The sequence below is a fragment of the Triturus cristatus genome, chromosome 5_1, assembly GCF_964204655.1.
Source record: "Triturus cristatus chromosome 5_1, aTriCri1.1, whole genome shotgun sequence".
NCBI lineage: Eukaryota > Metazoa > Chordata > Amphibia > Caudata > Salamandridae > Triturus > Triturus cristatus.
Genome location: NC_140587.1, coordinates 581148479 through 581170615, shown reverse-complemented (window position 1 = coordinate 581170615; position 22137 = coordinate 581148479). Strand labels below are relative to the sequence as shown.

At 45.0% G+C, this 22137-nt stretch overlaps 1 protein-coding gene across 2 annotated transcripts in view; it reads left to right on the top strand.

The window, feature by feature from the left end:
• SGK3 (serum/glucocorticoid regulated kinase family member 3) overlaps positions 1-22137 on the top strand; it is a 498190-nt gene that overhangs the window by 239000 nt on the left and 237053 nt on the right. For both annotated transcript variants that reach the window (XM_085605508.1, XM_085605509.1), the window contains exons 8-12: positions 7750-7837; positions 17549-17598; positions 18317-18374; positions 18581-18664; positions 18749-18880. In XM_085605508.1, the coding sequence (XP_085461634.1) occupies positions 7750-7837; positions 17549-17598; positions 18317-18374; positions 18581-18664; positions 18749-18880 (412 nt within the window). The remainder of the gene's footprint in view (positions 1-7749; positions 7838-17548; positions 17599-18316; positions 18375-18580; positions 18665-18748; positions 18881-22137) is intronic.

Below are 22137 nucleotides of genomic sequence, written 5' to 3'. Positions count from 1 at the left end.
GCCACAAGCACAGATTTGTATTGCAGAAATCGAGGGCAGGTGTGCTATGGGGACTAGGAAATTGTCGAGAAGAGAAAGGGTGCCACGAACTCCTGTCCCATGGTTGTATTGTTGCCACACATTGCCTTGTCCCAGTGTCTCAGTGAATGTAGTCACTAGATGTGATGAGTGTTGGGAGCACGGCTGTGGCCCAACCTGTTCAAGGGTTGGGGTCTATCAACATGTTCAAGTCGCCACCAACTGTCGTGAGGCCCAGAGGGGGTTATGGCGGCGATCAAGTGCCTCACTGAGGGATGTGAGATGTGCCTGCATGAGGGAAGATGGGCATATTTTGAACACAGCACAATGGGCAACATCCACCCTGAACCAGCAACCCAGAGAAATCGGCCCAGATCATTGTGGTGAACCTGGTGCACTAAGGGGAAGTTGGGTGTAAATCAGAAAGTCTATGCCTCGTGGCCCACGGGGAAATCCAGAGTGGTATGCCACCCAGAAGCTGCATCTCTGGAGACAACTACAGTGGTTTCCCTCGAGGTGTGTCTCTTGCAGGAGGAGGACATCTGCTCCAAGTTGTTTAGTTCACCGGAGCATAGCCCCTCTCTTTATTTTATTGAAAAGACCATTCACTTTCCATGTTAAGTAGCGCACCGGGGTACCCTCCTTGTGGGAGTGCACATCAGGGCGGGAGGTCATAATGTCCTAGTTGAAGAAGAGCTGTAATGTTGACAACAGTGAGGCATGTGGTGTCTATGTGAAAGCTAAGAACTAGAAATCGTTTCTCTCCCTCCCAACCCCCACCCCATACTTCAAACAGTGAAGTACCTGTTGTCCAACCCCCTTCAACAATAAAGATACAGTTCAATGAAAAACCATAATAAACACATAAACATACTCCCTGAGGTGGACCCAGCTATGACATAGACTCCCCGCACTCCCCATCGTGGTCAGACCCAAACAATTATTCAAGTTGTGGAGTGTTGCCACTGCTACCAAGCCCCGTGCCCGTGCAGTGCAATCCGTGAGTTTGTCACTGTTGTTTAAGGGCCCATATGTGGTGGTCAACCATCCTCATGTCCAATTATTCGGCGATTCATCAATCCAAGCCCAGGCTTCCTCCACTGTATCAAAGAAGTGGGCTCTGTCCTGATCAATAGAGTTGAGCCCTGCTAGATATAAAAGCATATAGGTGACATGCATTGCCTTTATTTTGGCCTTGAATGCTGCTGTACTCTCACTGTGTAGTCCTTGAAGATCACAATCCTGGCCGATTGTAGGGAGACTGATTATTGTGCAGGCCCATAATATGGCGTCCGTGTCGAGGTAGTTGAGAAGTCATATTATCACTGGGTGGGGTGGAACCCCCGTGGGGGTGCTTTTGAGTGAGCACCCTGTGTGCTCTCTCAGTGATAAAGCATGACAAGTTCTTGCATTGGGACCCAAGTTCTGATCTAGTCGAGGAAGTCAGTCTCCTGGGTCCACTCAGCCCCCTCTGCACCCCTACTAGGCACAGGTTGTTACGTCCTCGGCTCAATGCTCCAGCTGTAGCACCACATTATGGAGCTTAGTCAAGTCTATTTTGTTGGCGTGAAGCTCGTCTTCCACACAGGAGACTCTGGTTTCCACCTTAGTACTGCGGTCTGCTACATTGCGGGGATCCTTCCACAGGAGGGTGACCCTTGAGCCTAGCCCCCCTAATCTGTCTTCCAGTGCCTCCTTTGATTCCTTTATGGCTTGCAGGATTTCATAGTTCAGCACGGGCTGGCATTTGTCACCCCCCCCCCCCGGCTTACAAACCGGTCTATCTTACCTTGCAAGAGACCTGGAGTTCCCTGCCCTTTACCATGTCTGCAACAAGGGGCCGATGTCGGGTGCTGTGCCTATTGGGTTGGTGAATGCTATGACCTCCCAGCTCACCAAGGGCCCCACGTGAACAGATATGGGCATAGGAAGTGCCTGTTACCACGTTCCGCTGGTCGTGGGTGGCCCACCTCGTCTCAGGAACCACTGAGGGGCACGAGCAGCCGAGGATCGGTCACTGGGGTGACAGAGAGAAAAGAAGAGACGTCCAGGAGGAGTCAACTGAGGCCAAGACCTTACCACCTTCCTGGATCCAGCATTGATCAGGGGCTCTGGATACGCCACTGCTGGGCTGTCCTGCAGCTGCCTCTGAGCACCCAACGAGACCCTCAGGCATCCACCTTGCTCCCTGGGAAGGGGGGGAGGCTGCTGCTGTGGCTCCACTGGGCCATGCTGGTCTACCTCGTAGAGACTGTAGCACGATTTTCTTAATATATGAATATCATTCATTGGCAAGACTCCAGATTGACTTCTGCAAATCCAAGGGACAAAACTGGCTCCGACTTGCAGGATAAGCCTCCATTTAGATGGAAGTTAAAAGGGCTGAAGTATTTAGACTGTCTGACGACCTTAATGAATGCATCAGAGTAACTACAGCCTGCTGAAGGAGACCAAGGAACTCTTAAACTCATCTCATGGCACAATCATGCCTTGTCATGGCTGTGAAGAATCACATCCCTCACAATGGTGACTCTACCCTAGACACTATACATGTTTTAGGCCCTGACACTCCCACTCTCTAGAGGCACAATCTCATATCTACAAGGCATCGGCAACACTTTTATGTGGAACGGTAAAAAGATACGACTGCACAGACTAGCGTACACAGTACATCCTAGACAAGGAGGCCTGGGTATTCTACACCTATGTCATTACAATGAAGTTGCTCGGTTGCACTATGTGATCGAGTGACTGTGGTGAACAGATAATATATGGTGCTTAATAGACAGAGTCTGGCAGTCCACCCTTTAGAGGAGGTACTCTAGGCCCGGAAGAAGCAACAGTATTTGAACTTGTACATCTCCCGTAGACCTCACTATATATCTATTTAGCATAACGTCCATTATAGAGAACTCCGATTTCTTTCTGGAATTAGATAGAGGTCACTTTCAAACATACAAGATATGGGGTTGTTTCAGACTTTACATCTTTACTATAATGGGGAAAATGTGTTAATTTGATGACATTAAGGCTACTTATCACATCTCTAAGTAAGAGAGAGATACCTTTTGCAAATTAGGCACTGGGTGACGCAGCCTTGCATAAAGGAGGGCCTCACAAGGTCACTACCAGGTTTTGAAAAGTTTCTAAAAACGTTAACAATACTTGGTTTCTATCCACTACGTCCTGTTTAAAGCACAACTCTTCTCAGTTGGGTTTCGCTTACCATGGACACAGTGAAAGCCCTTAATACCCCATTAAAACATAACCAGAGAGCCAAATTCATATACTAGCATTTTTGCACATCATGCAGAGGGGTGGGAAACACTCTCTAATATTCTATATCAATACCACTACACTCCCACCCTGCTTCATAAAAAAGATAAGACACCGACCCATGGCTTGTCGGAGACAGTGTAAGGAACTTAGTATAGTACTGCACATAAAAGGGAATGTCCCTAGATCAAGGAATTCTGTGGGAATGTGGTAACTAGTATATCCTAAAATGAAGGCAGAGAGGTAGATAGAAGCCCAGTGTTGATCATCTTATGAATCCAAGTAGCGAAAAATCTGCCCACTCTTCCATTACATTCAAGTAGAGGGAAAAGGATCTCCCACCTACTACTAGTTGCCAAACTGACTATTTTGGATCTTAGGGGAACTACTACACCACCAACTTTAAATGTATAGCTCTAGAGGCTATGGCAACTGCTTTGCCTTGAAAAGATAGCATACAACCTGAAGGAGTAAACTCATACGATTAGGAGACTATGGGCTCCAGTTCTGACATGCCCGTTGATGATAACAGGTTTAACATACCCAAATAGACTTTAACCTTAGGCCTATTGGACAATGAGTGGTACACGTTACTGCAGGTTTTGGTATAGCTAGACATACCTAGAGCCCGTACTGAGGCAGGTGACTGCTGCGGCCTCACTCTTCAGCGCACCTAAGCACAGGAAGCCAGTGCTGCCGACATTATGCTCACACACGCATGTGGGGCCCCTGCAACCTGAATGTTAACTAAAGCTCTTTGAAGTGTTCAGGGTGCCTGGGGCACTGCCAGTCTCTCTGAACGACCACCCAGAATTGATTTCAACTGCCAATACCGATGCTGCTGCAGTGTAGTTGGGGATGACTCCATGACCTCGTAGAGCGCTGCCAGCTTGCTAAGAGTGAGGCCTGAAGGTGCGTCGGTCCCGGTGCCCCCTGAGGGCTGGGGGCAGAGAAACGCGGATCGGGCACCGAATCCAAGAGACTAAGTTTGGGCGCACACTTGACGAGGTATTTGCGGCATTGCTGGCATTTTTAGAGGCTATGGCGATGTTTATTCATCTTAAGCAACCAGATCGCAAAATGGCGGCTCCACGTTCAATACGGAGCTTTGCTTTACAGATTTAAACGTTGGTGTCCTGCTACCGCTATGCTAGTTAAGCGCTAAAATAGTAATGCCTGCAACTTGCAATATATTTTGGCGTTTTACATCCAAATGGGACTTTAAGAATATTTTCGGATGAACGGTGCCGGACTTTAAAATGGCGACCGAGTAAGACATCGATTACAGATAATACGAGAGGCGTCCGACTGTTCACACTGCGGAAATACAGAGCCCTAAAGAATATTGCAGAACTGATAAACTGGCTTGCTTACACCCACTTTTCCTTCTGGGCTATAGAGATGAATGGGGACTGACGGAATCTGAACTTTAAGGTCTCATTCCCCTTGCCTGACCTCAAGATGGCTGCCCCAATGAGCCCCTCCTCGATGCTCTTTCTCTCCTGGTCCAAAATCATGGATCATCGTCCGGATCCTGATCAGCCCTCACCAGACCTTGTTCCTGCTCACCCTCCAGGTCATTTTCCCTGAAATCTTTCCCTCGACAGCTGAGACCTAGCCATTTTGACTGATGCCCGGTGGAGCTACCTCGCTAGCTAAAGGGGAGATGGGCTATGGATTCCCTCCTTGACCATCACCTACCCAGCCGGTCTTTGGGCAAACTCTCCTGCGTCTCTCCAGACCAGCCCTCCATCTAGGGATGGAAGCGACCACCACCAATCTACGCACAATGACAATCTCTGAGTATACTCCTGATCTCCATCCTGACAACGGAGTCCGAGCTCTATGTCAGACGCCCGGTGGAGCTGCTCTGTTCAGCTATTGAGGAGATCGGCCTTGGTTCATACCCTGACTGTCACCTACCCAGTCGGACTTTGGGCACAGTTTTTCTCCCCGTCTCGCCCCCCCCCCCCCTCATCGTATTTCTGTTACCCTGCTTTTTCCTTGTCTCCTAGCTATCTGTTCCCATTCAGCATTCTTTCATTCTTTGTCTACTTCCTTTGCTCCTATCCCCTCTCACCTGAATCTTTCCCCTTGCCCGCTACACCGCCCAGCCCCCTGTCCTTTTGTGCCCTTTGACTAAGCATTCCTTCTCTCCTTGTTGGTGAAAGATCCAAGATATATACGCTGGAGTCTCAGCATACCTGCTGAGAGAGTCCGCAGCGCCAAGGGAGCCACTCACAATTGAGGTATGGTATGGCACCCCTTGCCAAAGCACTCCCACTCCCCTTTTTGGGGAAGGATCCAGTAAGTAGGCCTTGGAGTCTCAGAGACCCCTCTGGGAGAATCCACTGCGCTTAGGGAGCCTCTCACAACAGAGATGGGGTAATGATACCACTCCCCCTGGGATCACAGTTTACTGGACTTTGGGCGCAGCTTTGACTCGTCTACTGGTTTGTGTCCCCGTCACCCTCCCCCTCCTCTTGCCATGCTGTGTCTCTCACCCTCCCATCCTCTTTCCCTCCTCCATTCTCTGTCTACTTCCCCTGCTCTTACCATCTCTGCCCCCCTCCCCCCCCCGGAATCTCTCCCCTTGCCTGCTTTTTCCCTGACCTATATGTTTCTTTTTGTTTGTCTCAACCTTACTTGTCATTATATTGCCATGCTCTAATAACTGTTTAACCTTTGTAAAGATGTAACCTGCAATTATTGTCTGATACTCTTGTAAAGCGCTCTGATACCTCCGGGTCTGGATCATCGTCCGGATCCTGATCAGCCCTCACCAGACCTTGTTCCTGCTCACCCTCCAGGTCATTTTCCCTGAAATCTTTCCCTCGACAGCTGAGACCTAGCCATTTTGACTGATGCCCGGTGGAGCTACCTCGCTAGCTAAAGGGGAGATGGGCTATGGATTCCCTCCTTGACCATCACCTACCCAGCCGGTCTTTGGGCAAACTCTCCTGCGTCTCTCCAGACCAGCCCTCCATCTAGGGATGGAAGCGACCACCACCAATCTACGCACAATGACAATCTCTGAGTATACTCCTGATCTCCATCCTGACAACGGAGTCCGAGCTCTATGTCAGACGCCCGGTGGAGCTGCTCTGTTCAGCTATTGAGGAGATCGGCCTTGGTTCATACCCTGACTGTCACCTACCCAGTCGGACTTTGGGCACAGTTTTTCTCCCCGTCTCGCCCCCCCCCCCCCTCATCGTATTTCTGTTACCCTGCTTTTTCCTTGTCTCCTAGCTATCTGTTCCCATTCAGCATTCTTTCATTCTTTGTCTACTTCCTTTGCTCCTATCCCCTCTCACCTGAATCTTTCCCCTTGCCCGCTACACCGCCCAGCCCCCTGTCCTTTTGTGCCCTTTGACTAAGCATTCCTTCTCTCCTTGTTGGTGAAAGATCCAAGATATATACGCTGGAGTCTCAGCATACCTGCTGAGAGAGTCCGCAGCGCCAAGGGAGCCACTCACAATTGAGGTATGGTATGGCACCCCTTGCCAAAGCACTCCCTCTCCCCTTTTTGGGGAAGGATCCAGTAAGTAGGCCTTGGAGTCTCAGAGACCCCTCTGGGAGAATCCACTGCGCTTAGGGAGCCTCTCACAACAGAGATGGGGTAATGATACCACTCCCCCTGGGATCACAGTTTACTGGACTTTGGGCGCAGCTTTGACTCGTCTACTGGTTTGTGTCCCCGTCACCCTCCCCCTCCTCTTGCCATGCTGTGTCTCTCACCCTCCCATCCTCTTTCCCTCCTCCATTCTCTGTCTACTTCCCCTGCTCTTACCATCTCTGCCCCCCTCCCCCCCCCCGGAATCTCTCCCCTTGCCTGCTTTTTCCCTGACCTATATGTTTCTTTTTGTTTGTCTCAACCTTACTTGTCATTATATTGCCATGCTCTAATAACTGTTTAACCTTTGTAAAGATGTAACCTGCAATTATTGTCTGATACTCTTGTAAAGCGCTCTGATACCTCCGGGTCTAGCCAGCGCTATATAAAACCTTAAAAATAAATAAATGAACTTGGGGGGGTGGAGGTGGGGAGGTGCACGTGAACTTGTCTAGCCAGACAGCACAACGAGTTCCTGTGTGTCATTTATGTTCAAGACGCATATGCCTGCCTTAGGTTTTGTAACATGAAAATTCAATAATAATTATTGAAAACTAACCAGTACTCAGAATCACTTCTAAGCAATTTATGCACAGTCTATGAAAACCAAAACTTATTTAAACAATATTTCATCGTTCGTTTCACTGTGTTGTGTGGAACACTAAGTGACAAGTTGCAACAATATTTGGGATGTGATTGTCTTTCAATGCATAGAGTTATTGTCAGAAACCCAAATCATAATATGTGCAAATCAGTAAAAAGAGAATTCCTCTGACCTCGTCAAATAAACATCAAAATGCACATGTGCCTAGAATCATTAATTTTGTTACGTATGTTTACAGCCCCGAGGTGAAAGCATTTCTTCAGATGGACAACCCAAAACATTTCTCTGACCCTTCTGAAGATGAAGATGAAAGGAGCAGTCAAAAGGTGGTAGTTTTGTCTGAAAATAGTTAAAGAACGTGTCTGATGTATTCATTGAACAGCTACTGTTTTCAGTATTTGTAAGTTTTTCTGTGTGGGGAATTCGCATTGACTACAAATGATAGGTCTTGTAATAATCATTGTTTAAGATACTCCGACGTCGTATCTTAATTTCGGAGTAAAGACATATAGTTTTCTAAAGAGAGAGGTACATTACCACCACATCCCTCTTTCTTGTCCAGTCATTGCTTTTGAGCCGAATTGCTTCCCTGAACAGGAAAATGTTTTTTCGCTTTAAATCATTTCTTTCTATCCCCCCTTGTTGTTACGGAGGAATGTGATGCAGTGCTATACTTGCCAGTTCCCCTGGCTTGGAGTGTGTGCCGAGATGTTCCTGAGGCTTTGGGTGGGGAGTGCAAAAATAACTTTTTCTCCTCGGGTCCCTCCCACATCTCCACACTCAACCAGATACATGTGTTGCAGGGTAACTTCAGAATAAAGAAAAAGACAGACTCCTCTTAGCAATGTAAAAAACAGCTCTTTACTGTCGTGACAGGGAGAATGGTAAGTCCACATAAGTAAACAGCAGGTCTCAATCTGCTGCTTCACAGGCAGCTTCTTTTACACAAAGTCAGACAATAATAATAATAATAATAATAATAATAATATGAAATTTGTAATGCGCTCAGCTTACCCAGGGGCGTCCCGGCGCAACAGACCAGAAGGGGAGACTCAGCTAGTCACTACTGTGGAAACAGGTAGGTCTTAAGAAGTTTCCTAAATGGTAGGATCTTGGGCTCTGAGCGAATCCTGATGGGCAGAGAGTTCCAAAGAGAAGCCACCTGCACCGAGAAACGCCTACCCCCAGAACGAGCTTTTCTTACTCTGGCTGACTGCAGAAGGTGTTTTTGGTCCGAGCGCAGCAGACGTGGAGGTTTATAGGGACGGGCCATATGCGCAAGGATAGGGGGGCCTTTGCCATGTAGAATTTTGTGGGCAGTACATAGCGCCTTAAATTTCACCCGCTCCTTCACGGGGAGCCAGTGAAGCGCTCTGAGAGCAGGAGCAGCAGACTGCCTTCTGGAAACATCCATAAGGATTCTCGCAGCTGCGTTTTGCACCTGTTGGAGAGTTTTAAAGGTCGCTTCGGGGGCACCGAGAAACAGCGCATTCCCATAATCGAGCCTCGATAGGATTAGGCCACGTATCAACAGCTTCCTTGCTGGATCAGGAAGCAAAGGTAGCACCTTTCGGGCTGATTTCAGTAAGCCAAAGCAAACCCCTGCGGTCTTCCTGGCATGAGTCCGGAAGGACAGATCTTCTTCCAACCATACTCCCAAGGACTTGATCTCCTTCTTGGGGGATGGTGGATCACCAAGAGACCGGGGCCAACAGGTCGCAATAATGGAGGGACTGGGATTGCCCAGGAGCATCAGCTCGGTTTTACCTCCATTGAGCTTTAAGGCAGAGATGGACATCCAACGATAAACATTGGCGAGGCAGTCGTGTAAAACCTCAGGTTGTTCCGCCAGCTGAGTGAGGCCGACCACCAGCTGAGTATCATCAGCATAGCTGATGATCTTCACCCCCGAGGGGGCGACCACTCTTTCAAGTGGAGTCATATATATATTAAATAAAGTAGGGCTCAGCGATGAGCCCTGCGGGACTCCACATTGAAGAGGGATTAGGGCAGATTGCTCTGACCCCTCCCAGACTTGGTAGAAACGGTCAGATAAAAAAGATCCCAACCATTTCAGGGCCGACCCTGAGACACCTACCTCTGACAGACGTTGGAGGAGCACTTGATGACTCACAGTGTCAAAGGCAGCACTCAAGTCCAGGAGGATCACTGCCACTGACCCTCCTGTATCTAGAGTGCTCCTTGCCTCCTCCACTACTGCCAGCAAGGCAGTGTCTGTTCCATGGCCGGGACGGAAACCAGTCTGGGAGTCTCCTAGCAGGTGGTTAGACTCAAGATGGTGAGAGAGCTGACGGTTAACCAGCTTCTCTGCAATTTTTGAGAAACCAGGCAGAAGTGAAATTGGCCTAAAGTTGGTCAAGTTGGATGAGTCCATTCCTGGCTTTTTCAATAAGGCCTTCACCACGGCCTTTTTCCATCTCTGGGGCACTATGCCCTGCGTGAGTGAAAGGTTCAAGAGGTCAGTCAGAGGAGTTGACAAGGTGTTAGCCACGAGTTTAAGATGTTTTATGGGGACTGGGTCACTCGGGGAGCCACTCTTCATCTCTAACAGGACTTTTATGACCTCCTCTTCCGAAAAGGGGCCAAAAGATGCTAGCTCAATCAGGCAACTTGTAGGACTAGCAACCGATTCATCGCTTTGAGGGATAGTAGGTAAGGAGGATAATATTTTCTCTATTTTAGAGTGGAAGAAGCTGGCCAGTTCCTCACATTTTTCTTTGGGATTATCATGCAACACTGGAGGGACCGGAGCTTTCAGAAGTTCCTTGAAGATTTTAAACGATTCTCCTGAAGAATTGCTTGCTCTCTCAATCCGGTCGCTAAAGAAAGTCTTTTTAGCGTCCTTCAGTGCGCTTTTATATTTCCTAAGTTCCCTTTTATAATTGGCCCGGCTATCTTCCGTCCACTCTCTCCTCCAGGCACGTTCAAGCCTTTTACAAGAGGTTCTGATGCACCCCAGTTCGGGGGTATACCAGGGGGCAGAGCCAATCCTTCTCTCCCTGACAAGCCTTCTTTTATTAGGGATCAGTAAGTCCAGAGAGTTGGTAAGCCATTTGCCCAAGAGCTGGTCAGCAGTGTTGGGGTCATCTGTGAAGTGAGGACAGGTTCTAGATAGCTCTTCCGCCCAACTGTCCACCGGGAGCTTCGACCAAAGTCGATCCACAGTATGTTGTCTAGGAGCGGGGTCTCTGCGGTTCCCCAGCAGCCAGCTAAACGGAACAAGATGATGATCAGTCCAGGGGAGAGCCAACATCTGAAGAGCCTGCAAGTTCACAGAGTTAGCAAAAACTGCATCAAGCTGATGGCCTCTGTTATGGGTAACTCCCATATTAACAAGATGAAGGTCCAGTGCACCAAGCGAGCTTACAAGCTCCCTTGCCACTACATCATTGGGGTCGTCAAAATGAAAATTGAAGTCCCCAAGGGTGACGAAGTGGGACGAGGCAGCAGCCAATGGGATGACAGCCTCCATGAAGGAATCCACGAAATTCCCTAGGGTAGCGGGCGGCCGATACACAAGGAGGCCAGAGATAGAGACAGTTGAGGAGATGCAAAGGGTAAACTGACAACTTTCAGCGTTGTTAATGCCACAGTCGACTGCTTTGCATACAAATGTGTCTCTGTAAACAATGGCCACTCCACCCCCTCTCCCATCCGGCCTATCAAGATGGAACATAAGATACCCCGAGGGAAGAGCGTTGACGATGTCGGGGTCGGAACCTGTAGTCAGCCACGTTTCCGTCAGAAATAAAACATCCAGACCATGGTCCAGAAGGAGGGAATGAACTTCGGTAGTATGACAAGGCAATGATCTACAGTTGAGCAGTGCCATAGTAAGAGAGTTAGGGTGCTTACAAGTATTGTACGGGCGACAGTCAAGACAATGATTGAAAACGGAGCCCTCAGCCCAATAATAGCAGCAGCTGGGGTGTCTGGGCGTGCGTAAAGCAAGCAGTGTGTCCCGTGAGTACCTGTAACAGGGGATCTGAGGGCAAGAGGTGTTTAGCAGAGTGGTGTGCCCTGGGCCCGTCTGGGCCCGGACGGGCCCAGACGGGCTTGACTCTGGCGAAACTCCGGCGATAGTCCGGCGATGACGCTGCGTGATGACGCTGCGCGTCAGCATGGCTAGCTTTATGCACACCGAGCGCGGGACACTAGAGACACTAGCGCGCTACCTGCGCCTCCTGCAATGTCCCCCCTCCCAAGATGGCCACCAGCACGAGACAGTGGGCAGGGACCCGCTAAAACGCGGTGCTTTGACCAAATTAAGGTGAGAGTAAGGTGGCAGCAATGCAGGTATGCGAGTGGATTTAATTTAAAAACAGGGGAAAAACGAGTAACTAAAATTAAAATAAAACACAAAAACGGGACGTTTTAAAAATGAATTACAGCAGCAGCCAGCAGCAGAATAGCAGTGAGTGCGAGGCTATCCTAACGCTAGTGGTCAAGATGTTAAGGGTGCTCACCTGAGATTTGCCTGGCTTTATGCACACCGAGCGCGGGACACTAGAGACACTAGCGCGCTACCTGCGCCTCCTGCAATGTCCCCCCTCCCAAGATGGCCACCAGCACGAGACAGTGGGCAGGGACCCGCTAAAACGCGGTGCTTTGACCAAATTAAGGTGAGAGTAAGGTGGCAGCAATGCAGGTATGCGAGTGGATTTAATTTAAAAACAGGGGAAAAACGAGTAACTAAAATTAAAATAAAACACAAAAACGGGACGTTTTAAAAATGAATTACAGCAGCAGCCAGCAGCAGAATAGCAGTGAGTGCGAGGCTATCCTAACGCTAGTGGTCAAGATGTTAAGGGTGCTCACCTGAGATTTGCCTGGCTTTATGCACACCGAGCGCGGGACACTAGAGACACTAGCGCGCTACCTGCGCCTCCTGCAATGTCCCCCCTCCCAAGATGGCCACCAGCACGAGACAGTGGGCAGGGACCCGCTAAAACGCGGTGCTTTGACCAAATTAAGGTGAGAGTAAGGTGGCAGCAATGCAGGTATGCGAGTGGATTTAATTTAAAAACAGGGGAAAAACGAGTAACTAAAATTAAAATAAAACACAAAAACGGGACGTTTTAAAAATGAATTACAGCAGCAGCCAGCAGCAGAATAGCAGTGAGTGCGAGGCTATCCTAACGCTAGTGGTCAAGATGTTAAGGGTGCTCACCTGAGATTTGCCTGGCTTTATGCACACCGAGCGCGGGACACTAGAGACACTAGCGCGCTACCTGCGCCTCCTGCAATGTCCCCCCTCCCAAGATGGCCACCAGCACGAGACAGTGGGCAGGGACCCGCTAAAACGCGGTGCTTTGACCAAATTAAGGTGAGAGTAAGGTGGCAGCAATGCAGGTATGCGAGTGGATTTAATTTAAAAACAGGGGAAAAACGAATAACTAAAATTAAAATAAAACACAAAAACGGGACGTTTTAAAAATGAATTACAGCAGCAGCCAGCAGCAGAATAGCGGTGAGTGCGAGGCTATCCTAACGCTAGTGGTCAAGATGTTAAGGCTTTGTTACAAACTGTCAAACAATGAATCACTACATAGTTATACATTAGTTATGGAAAAAACATCATGCCACCTACGACCCTATATTTTAACCTAATTCACGATACATCCTTTATTGCAGGTCTAACAATGCTTAACAAACTAAGTAGTCTTCTTTTGAATGTGTGCGTTATTTGTGGTAGATGCATATTTATTGGAGTGTGTGCTTTATCATTGTGCTCCTAAGACCTTTTATCAGGTTCTTTGAGTTCTTGGCTAATTCATTCTCCTGATCCGATTCTTCAATCATCTTCAATCGTATTCTTGTTTAACTAGGATAACAGGGTACATGCCTGTGTGCTAAAGTCGTAAATTCCCTCAAGCTTGTCAACACGAGTTTTCCTTTAACATCAACCTTGTAGGTCATGCATCCTACTTTCCAGTGAACTCTTCACCTCTCTCTCATCAGCACAAGTTTTTGGCCTGCACTGTTCTTTCATTATGTATAGCTGTGTGACGCTTTCTACTGTTGCACTAAGATTTCACATTTCTCATAACACTTGTAAATCTGAGAGTTTAATGGGAGATGGGATTTCTTGGTGTCTAGGATGACTGGTTAATGGTGGTAAGAGTGAGTGGAGCAGGAAAAGAAGAGTTGGGAGGTAGAGTGAAGAAGATGAACACCAGAGTCTAGCACAGGCAGGAGAGTAGCTGTAGGGGAGAAGGAGAGCACCTCCTAATATATAGCAGCAGCAGCAGTGGCACAATGCTCTGCTTCTAGGAAGGGCTGAATTGGCCTTAGAGGTTTCAAGTGATCATTGAAGCAGTGATAGATTTTACTTGTCTCTCCATGGGCCTTTGGAGTCACCAATTACCTTTAGGTTCTTTACCTTGTACTTGGGCGATACTTTTATGTGTTCAAACTAGAAATGGGAGTAGTTAGCTCTGATTTTGTTTTTGAGGGGTCATGCCAGAAATAATTACAAGGAATCAGGTTTAGGACCGTACTTAGCAGAGTGGGACATGAGCTAGAAAGTGGCGGATGTCCATCCTGCCATCTTTAGAATGAAATTTACATCAATGCACTCTTCATACAGTACACAGACACACTCTTAGTAAGGCTCTTAAATAGTTTGTGTCCACTCACTGCTGAATCAGCTCACATGTTTCCTCTATTTTATCTTTTTCTGGTTCAATCATTAAATAGTTTGAACACCACTCGGGTGTAGTTATGAAATTCTACTTTCAATGTAAGTAGCAGGTCATTGAGTGGTGTGACCTACATATTGAAAAGTGAGGGTGACGAACTAGAGAAATGGAGGACTGTATAGTCCACTAGTTCTATTAAGACTCTTGCTTATCTATCTGTCAAGAAAGAATGTAACCATTGTGCATCTGCCACCCACAATCCAACATCCTCCACCATTCTTTGAATTACAAAGTGGTGGGCTATTCATACATACATACAAGGACTTTGGATCAGGACTCTTTATCCACTGACCTGTTTAATTGTAATTTGCCTTTTGCTTTCACCTAATACTGCTTGCAAGCATGATGTGGCAGTGTCAGCCCATTTTGGCCACTTGCTCTCTTGCACTGTAAATGTCAACATTTCATCTGAACATGTGCAAATCTGCATAAAAGCTAGGCCCAGGACCTATGAGCCAATCTTTTATTTTATTTTTATATACTGTTTGTTTTTACTTTAAATTGCTATTGCATATACTTCCAAAAATAGATTTAACGAAAACATTGCACGTTTTTCAGGCCAGACCTATTGGCTTTCCCAATCCTTGTTAGTATTTTCCTTATTTACAGATCCTTTTCTAAGTGGGGTCATCCAGGCATCCCTTGTAATCAAATTGCTAATTGCCTCCATTATTGCTACAGGTAAACCTTTCGCCATTACTTACTTCAGTGATTAGATATAAAGCGGAGATGTCTCATATCAGTTAGTTAAAAAGATTTAGCAGGTCTAGCTAAATCAGTATCACAAGCATATGCTCCTCACTGGTGATAGTTCATCTTTTATAATGCAAGTTTCCTGTTTTTTCCTTTTGTCATCGTTGGGCTTTCTGTTGGCACACGCTGTGTTCTCCTCCTTACCTTTATGGTATACCCTGACAAAGTATAGGCTCATTGCCAACTAACCAACTTGAGACCGAAACATAGTGGACTGTACCCCAACACAAAGATTACGTCAGGCTGTCTACACTTTGCTTCGCATGTGCTTTTCATGGGGTGAACATTCATTCACGTGCGCAGAGCAGGCGACCTAGCTAGGGAATTGAATGCGTCTTACAGGGAACTCTGGGGGTACATTGTTCGACCTTTGTAAGGCAGCTACATTGATATCCCCTAACTTATTCATTAGTCAATATACATTTTGGGCACAGGAGGCAGCATTAACCACGTTAGATTTTGAGGTTATTTAGGGGCAGTGGGACACTGAATGTTGCTGGATACTTACTAGAACTCAATGGCTGGGGCAACCATGCTTTGATGTCACTCAAAATTATTAACTGGAATTGGTTAGAGTGACATGGGGTAATGGTAGAATTACTTTTGGTAATCATTACTCCTAGCCGACTCTAACCTTTCTGTGCTTCCAAATTTAGCACCCAATCATGAGAGGCGTTTCTGCAACCCACCTGGGTTTGGGCAAGAAAATAGGAGAAGTGTAAACTAAAACAAAAAGTATTAAAAACAAGGAAAAGTAAAGCATGATTAAGAGTAATGAAGAAAACTTATATATAATCAAACTGTCACCGCTTGAGCTCTTGAGTACAGTATGCCTATATCTTCTTGACACTGATTGATTGCAATACCGTATTGCATCCATTTACAGTTACCATACGTATCCAATTATCGACCTTAACAAATCAACTGTGTTTTACTATCGCTCGCATGATAAAGTGATTGTACATTTTAAGTAAAATATTTTAACATGGTTCCTTTTTAGAGCATGGTATCAACAAGTGTTTCATACTGAATACTGATTTTAAACCTGCTTGCTTTTTTTGCATTATTAAAAGTAGCCTGTTTACTCAAACACCTGGGGGTTATGCTGGGTGTAGCATGAATATCTAGTTGTGTGTTAGTAAATTTCTTAAATCCTGTATCATATATACCCTCTCACAATTACTGATGCATAGTCGTAAACATTAAATGGCTGGATTAAAACATTAGAACTGCTCAGTCAGGGTGATTCCTGTGCTGTGCCTAGATATGTAATGTTTGTCTTTAAGAAGAGTTTTTGTGACAGTCCCATTTTTCTTTTTATATAAAAAATATTTTTTTACGTTTTATGTATCTGAATTATTTCACATTAATTTAGTAGAATTCATGACATTAGTATTAACAGTGTTCTGGTGTGAAAGTAAAATTTATCAGCAACTGCACATCTAAACACAAATGCATAATAGAATGTTCTCATTGCAGGAAATACGAAGAAGGTTATCATTTGTATTTAAGGGTATTCCTTCTGCTCTGTGTTTGTTTTTTGTTTATGAAGTGCACTCATACTCAAAGGGTTCTTGGCATTCAGTGGGATGAATCCAGTCACTCACCCAACAGGAACATGTTGGGACTAAGCTGTAAAAACAAGGGGCTTAATGGCCTTTCTAAAAGTCCGACAATTAATTGGAGGAGAAAGCTCTATGAATGGCCAACATGTTTAGGGCCACAGTCACGAAAGCTCCTCTTTCAAGTTCTTGACTCCTCAAGCAAGGACAGTGATAAACCGAGCTTTGAAGTCAATATATTTCAGGCCTGAAGCCAGTGAATTTCACATCATGTTATTGACATTAAAATGAATAAAGCATATGCAAATAAAGAAGCAAAATTTTAAATGCGAAAACTTATTCTGTATTTGAATGAGAATTAAACAAAATATTTCAGTATTTGAGCATTTGTTTGGTGTATACTTATTTTTGTATTTTGTGTGTTTGGAAGTTCAAATCATAGAAATTTCTTAGGACGGGGGTCCCCAGCTTCCAATAATGACTCAATGGGGTCTCCGGATTACAGTAGTGTTTCTGTGTGGATCCACAGAAGCCAAAAAGTTAAGAAACGTTGTCTTGGAATAACATCAATGAGGGAATTTCAGCCCTATCTTCAGTTTTTGTTCTAACAAGCTGCTTTTTAAAAGGCTTGCTAGTATATGGCTTCATATAACTGAACTGCTTTACATATATTCTACTTTTGAGGCAACTTTAATGGAGTTTACTGCATTTTAATACAACACATTGCCTGCCTGTTGTGCAAAGAGATATTGTGACCTAATGGGCAGTTGGCATAGCATTCATTCTGTGTGACCTGAAAATCAGACATTGGTGGCCGACAGGTGGAGAGAGATCTAAATAGATCCAAGCTCTAGACTGTATTTTAGGGAATGTCACATACTATGACAGTTTCTTTTTTAGCTTGGTTAGGCTGTAAAGAGTCCTCAAAATTTCGCCCTTGCAAATAATCTGAACTAACGAATCACTACTTACACTATTTATTTTTGGGTTATTCCAACAGAAGTCATTTGCCTCGCGAAATATCAACCTGGGACCATCCGGAAACCCCAAGTAAGTTATCTCTACAATTGTTGAATGCGGAAATTAATGCTGACATTTTCTTTAGATGCATATATGACCATTTCTATTACGCAGAAGAATTGATTGTTACATATCATGTTTGTGTTTGTAATGTCGGAGAATAGTTTCATTGTGGTGCCAAATAAGACATTTGGAACGTAGGGAGAAGCAACTCGGCACCTTTGTTTAATTCTGTATCTTTGCAGTTGGCCTTCCTTTAAACCCATGAAAAACCTTGTATGTAAAATAATCAGTGTCAATTAATAACCGGTACAGTATTTCGGATTTACCAAGGCAGGATTTTCTAATTTCATATGGTAGAGCAGTTGTGTAAAGCGTCTCCTCGTCCATCACTTTATATTTCCGTTTAAAAATCTATTCTGAAAGTCTTCACTTGTGTTCATCGGTTGCACTGTTCAGGGTTTCTGTGGCTTCTGAAACGTAACTGGGCTAATATTTTGACAGTCTGGCTCTTAACGTGAAACGTTAATACATAGGCATAAGTCAGAAAGTGCATTTTTTAAAATGGGCAACAAAATGCATTGTGACAAATTCTATTTAAGGAAAGTTTTCTTGACTTCAATTTGTAATTTTCAAATTATGTTAAGCTTTTTATTTGTGTTTTCGATATTTTCAGTCCCTTGTATGTTGGTATTCTTTCCTAGAGCTAAGACCCGCCATATCTTACTTCTTGGTTCATCTCTTTCAGCGCTAAACCAACAGACTTTGACTTCTTGCAAGTTATTGGCAAAGGAAGCTTTGGCAAAGTAGGTGTTTATTTTCCCAGGAGAAAAATTACAGCTATAAACCACAAGATGAGCCTTTTTTGTATCATAACAATATTTTAGATCAGTGAACTTTTAATGTTTGTGGCTTAGTAGTAAAGTTAAAATATGCACAGCTTTTCCTTAAAAAATGTGAAGATTGTTCTGAATGGTACAAGTTAAGTCACTTTTTATCTCTTCTCCAACAGGTTCTTCTTGCAAGAAGGAAGTTGGACGGGAAATATTATGCTGTCAAAGTGTTACAAAAAAAAATTGTTCTAAACAGGAAAGAGGTCCAAAGATAATTTACATAATGCTTTTAAAAAGAGGAAAAGCAGTTGTTCCTTTTTTCACATTGATCTTTTTCTTCCTTTCAGCAAAAACATATAATGGCAGAACGCAATGTGCTTTTGAAAAACGTAAAGCACCCCTTTTTAGTCGGATTACATTATTCCTTCCAGACATCCGAAAAACTATACTTTGTTCTAGATTTTGTGAATGGAGGAGAGGTGAGTTAAAATCTGTGTTATTCCAAATACATTTCTCTCTGTGTTTACTCATTTCATGAGTAAGTTAATAATTCTAGGTATCGGTGAATGAAAAGGAGGCTCATAGTAGTTTTACATTGTGTGCCGTTATATCCAGGTTTGTGATAGCAGTTCTCTGCTTTGATGGAAATGGGCCATTTGTTACTGCCTGGAGGAAGAGTAGAGAGTATAATGGCTGGTCTGCCTTCACACACATGATCACATTGTAACCTGTTCATTAGACTGTTCTTCAGCAACCTGAACCAGTGCACTGTGCAATCCCGTTCAGCAGGCTTGGACTTTAAGACATTCAGCTAATTTAATACACAGCTGTTATTGTTTACACTTTCGTACACTAATTTAATATATTCTTTGAACATATTGATAATGGTTCCGTGGCTTAGATAAATTAAGGACCAGATGGAAATTCTTGGCCACCCGACTTATTTTTGAGTCCCCCAGCATTGGGTAAATTGGCCATTAGACCTCAAGCAGGAGTTTTTAGATAGACGAAGAGTATTAAGGGAGGAGAATGAATTGAAACAACCCATGGTGAGAAGCTTCGCTATACTGAGCCTGGGTCGGCAGATACAACCATATTTATCCTATATAAACAAACCGTACCATCGTTTTGTTTTGATAAGATTTAGGTTGAACATGGTTCCCTGGCTCCTTGCATTCCCCAAAGGGTATTTCAAAGAGGGAACATTAAATCCTTGTCCTTGCGACAATTTCTCGGACCAGAATACTCTTCATATAATATTTTTCTGCGCATATTATAACTCGCTGCGCAGAAAATTTATTATTCCCTTGCTTAGAGGATGTAATTTCAAGCAAGTCAGGCCAGCGTTGGTATACTTACAAATGCTGGCCTCACCCATGGTCTGTTTTGGGGTAGCAAGTTTTATAATAGGTGCAATTGGGTGTAGGAATAGGCTGTCTATGAACCTCCCTGTGGACACGGCTTTGGATCATGTTACTTAAAAATTTATTTTTATGTCTTTTTCTTTACATGTAATGTTGGATAACTCCAAGCTGGGCTAATTGTATTTTATCTATTTACCCTATTTATTTATTTATTCCCAGGCCTAATTATGTGTTAATGGTCTGTATTTCCATTTTTGTATGAACTGTTGCAGCATTTGAACGAGTGTATTTTGTCCTTTGGATAATTAATTTTGAGTGGAGCAGAACTCTATGAAGATTAATAATAATCGTTTAACCCCTTCGACGCGCATGACGGAGCGGTTCCGTCATGCACGTCGGTTGCGCTGTGCGCATGACGGAACCGTTCCGTCATGGCCCCGCCCGCGCACGGAATCTTCAGCGTGGCGCGGAAATCCGCGCCACGCTGAAGAGGTTAATGGTTTTTATTGATTGTAGATTTGTTTGTATTGTTTGTTATTTGTACTTTGATGGCTATAATCAGCCGAATAAAGTACATTTTGACCTGACCTGCATATGATTGAAAGGAGAAGGGTTCACAAATAGGTACTTGTCGAAGTTCTGAGCAGGTTGCAAAGACTCCTGGACATATGATTTTATATATAATGAAACAACTGTAAATTGGTACATTTTAGTTTTGCAGCTGTAAGGGAAAAAATGCTTCCGAAAATATCTGTTTTCTTGATGTTTCCTGTATTTTTCGTTTTTTCGTTGCTCTGGCGGGGCTTTTTGAAATACCCTTTTTCGCTCAGTATTGCAAATCGAGGTCTCTCTTCTGGGATGCCATATGTGATCTGCAGACATAATGTTGTTAAGGAGCCTTAAGACAACCTTGTTTACATGCCCTCAGGACATGCATGTTGGCTCATCTCGGGCTGAGAACCTCACCTATGTGGCTAGTTACTTTTACTTTATTCTCCTCTCGTCCTTATCCCAACCAACAGCATACCTGCAGCAATTCCTGCTTTCACCCTGCCCTTCAAGACCTTTTACATTATGCTGCTCCTCTGCAACCCTACTGCATTTGCCTGAGCATGTGGAAGTTGGCATATCATGTTCTACACTGCAGTATGTACAACAGTGCCAAAGGCATATGTATAGCTATATTGAACCTTATCAGTACATTAGGGCTGCTCCCCAGAGTTACTGCATTTTTACCACCATACGTCTTGTTTCTAGTGATTTTATGGTCATTTGTTGCCTAACCCAGAAGCCAACACGTTATCATCTCTTTGCCTGTTCTCTGTCCCCCTTAGATTTTTAATCCAGTGTTTCTCTTCTGCCTTTATTTATGCCTCCTCCTAAGAGAATCTAGCCACTCCTCTAAATTGACAGTGTCATCTCCAATTATGGTCCAATGCAGAACTGCAAAACTGCACAGGACTGGGAAACAAAAACTGTGGCAAATTTTATCAGACGTGCCACGTACTGCATGAAGTGACTGAACTCCGCATGCAAGCCTGCCCACTGCTAGAGGGGAGGAGTGTGAAAAGGCAAGCCTCCTCAGTCAACAAGAGTTGTACACTTTATTTTAATTTACTTGTCTGAAGTCCATTGCCTCAATGTTTGTGTGCTGCTCCAACACTCAACAACAAGCCAGCTGAGGTGATCACTGAGTCTGGCAAGCTGTGGCAGGGTTGGGAGGAAGCACCTTTCCCCATAAGGAGAAAAAAAATCCAATTTTGCCAGCTAGTGGTCCTTCAATTAACTCTCTCAGGTTGGCAGGCAGGGGCAGGGCCTAGGGGGTAAAGGTGCTCAATACCATTCAGAGCTGGGTCCATTAGCCTCACAACACCCATGCCATTACCATCAGTAGAGTGTTCCGCAGGACAAGCCTCATCTATTGTCACCTGTATCGGAAGTATTGGAGTCCTCGGCGTCTCTTCACTGATTGTTGTTCACAATTGGGTATGACAACCAGGCTGTTGGACCTGGCCCTTTTTCAGAGTTATCCCCAAACCTTTTGCCTTCCTCTGCCTATTTTTCTGATCTTTTTGTTGGCTTTAGGACTCTGGGCGCTTTACCACTGCTAATCAGTGCTAAAGTGCATGTGCTCTCTCATCTAATCAAGGTATGATTGGTTTACACTTGATTTACTTGTAAGCTGCTCAAGACGCTGAATGGCAGGCCCGCACCATGTTCTAAGCCCATGAGCTGCGCCAGATGCAATCTGCCTATTGCCAATGCCTTTGAGGCCCTACCTTCCGAGGTGAGGTTTGGGGAGGCTGCAATGTTCTTTTTTTCTCAAGCTTTCCCCAAAATGAGGTATACTACTGCATACATTGCCTTTAATA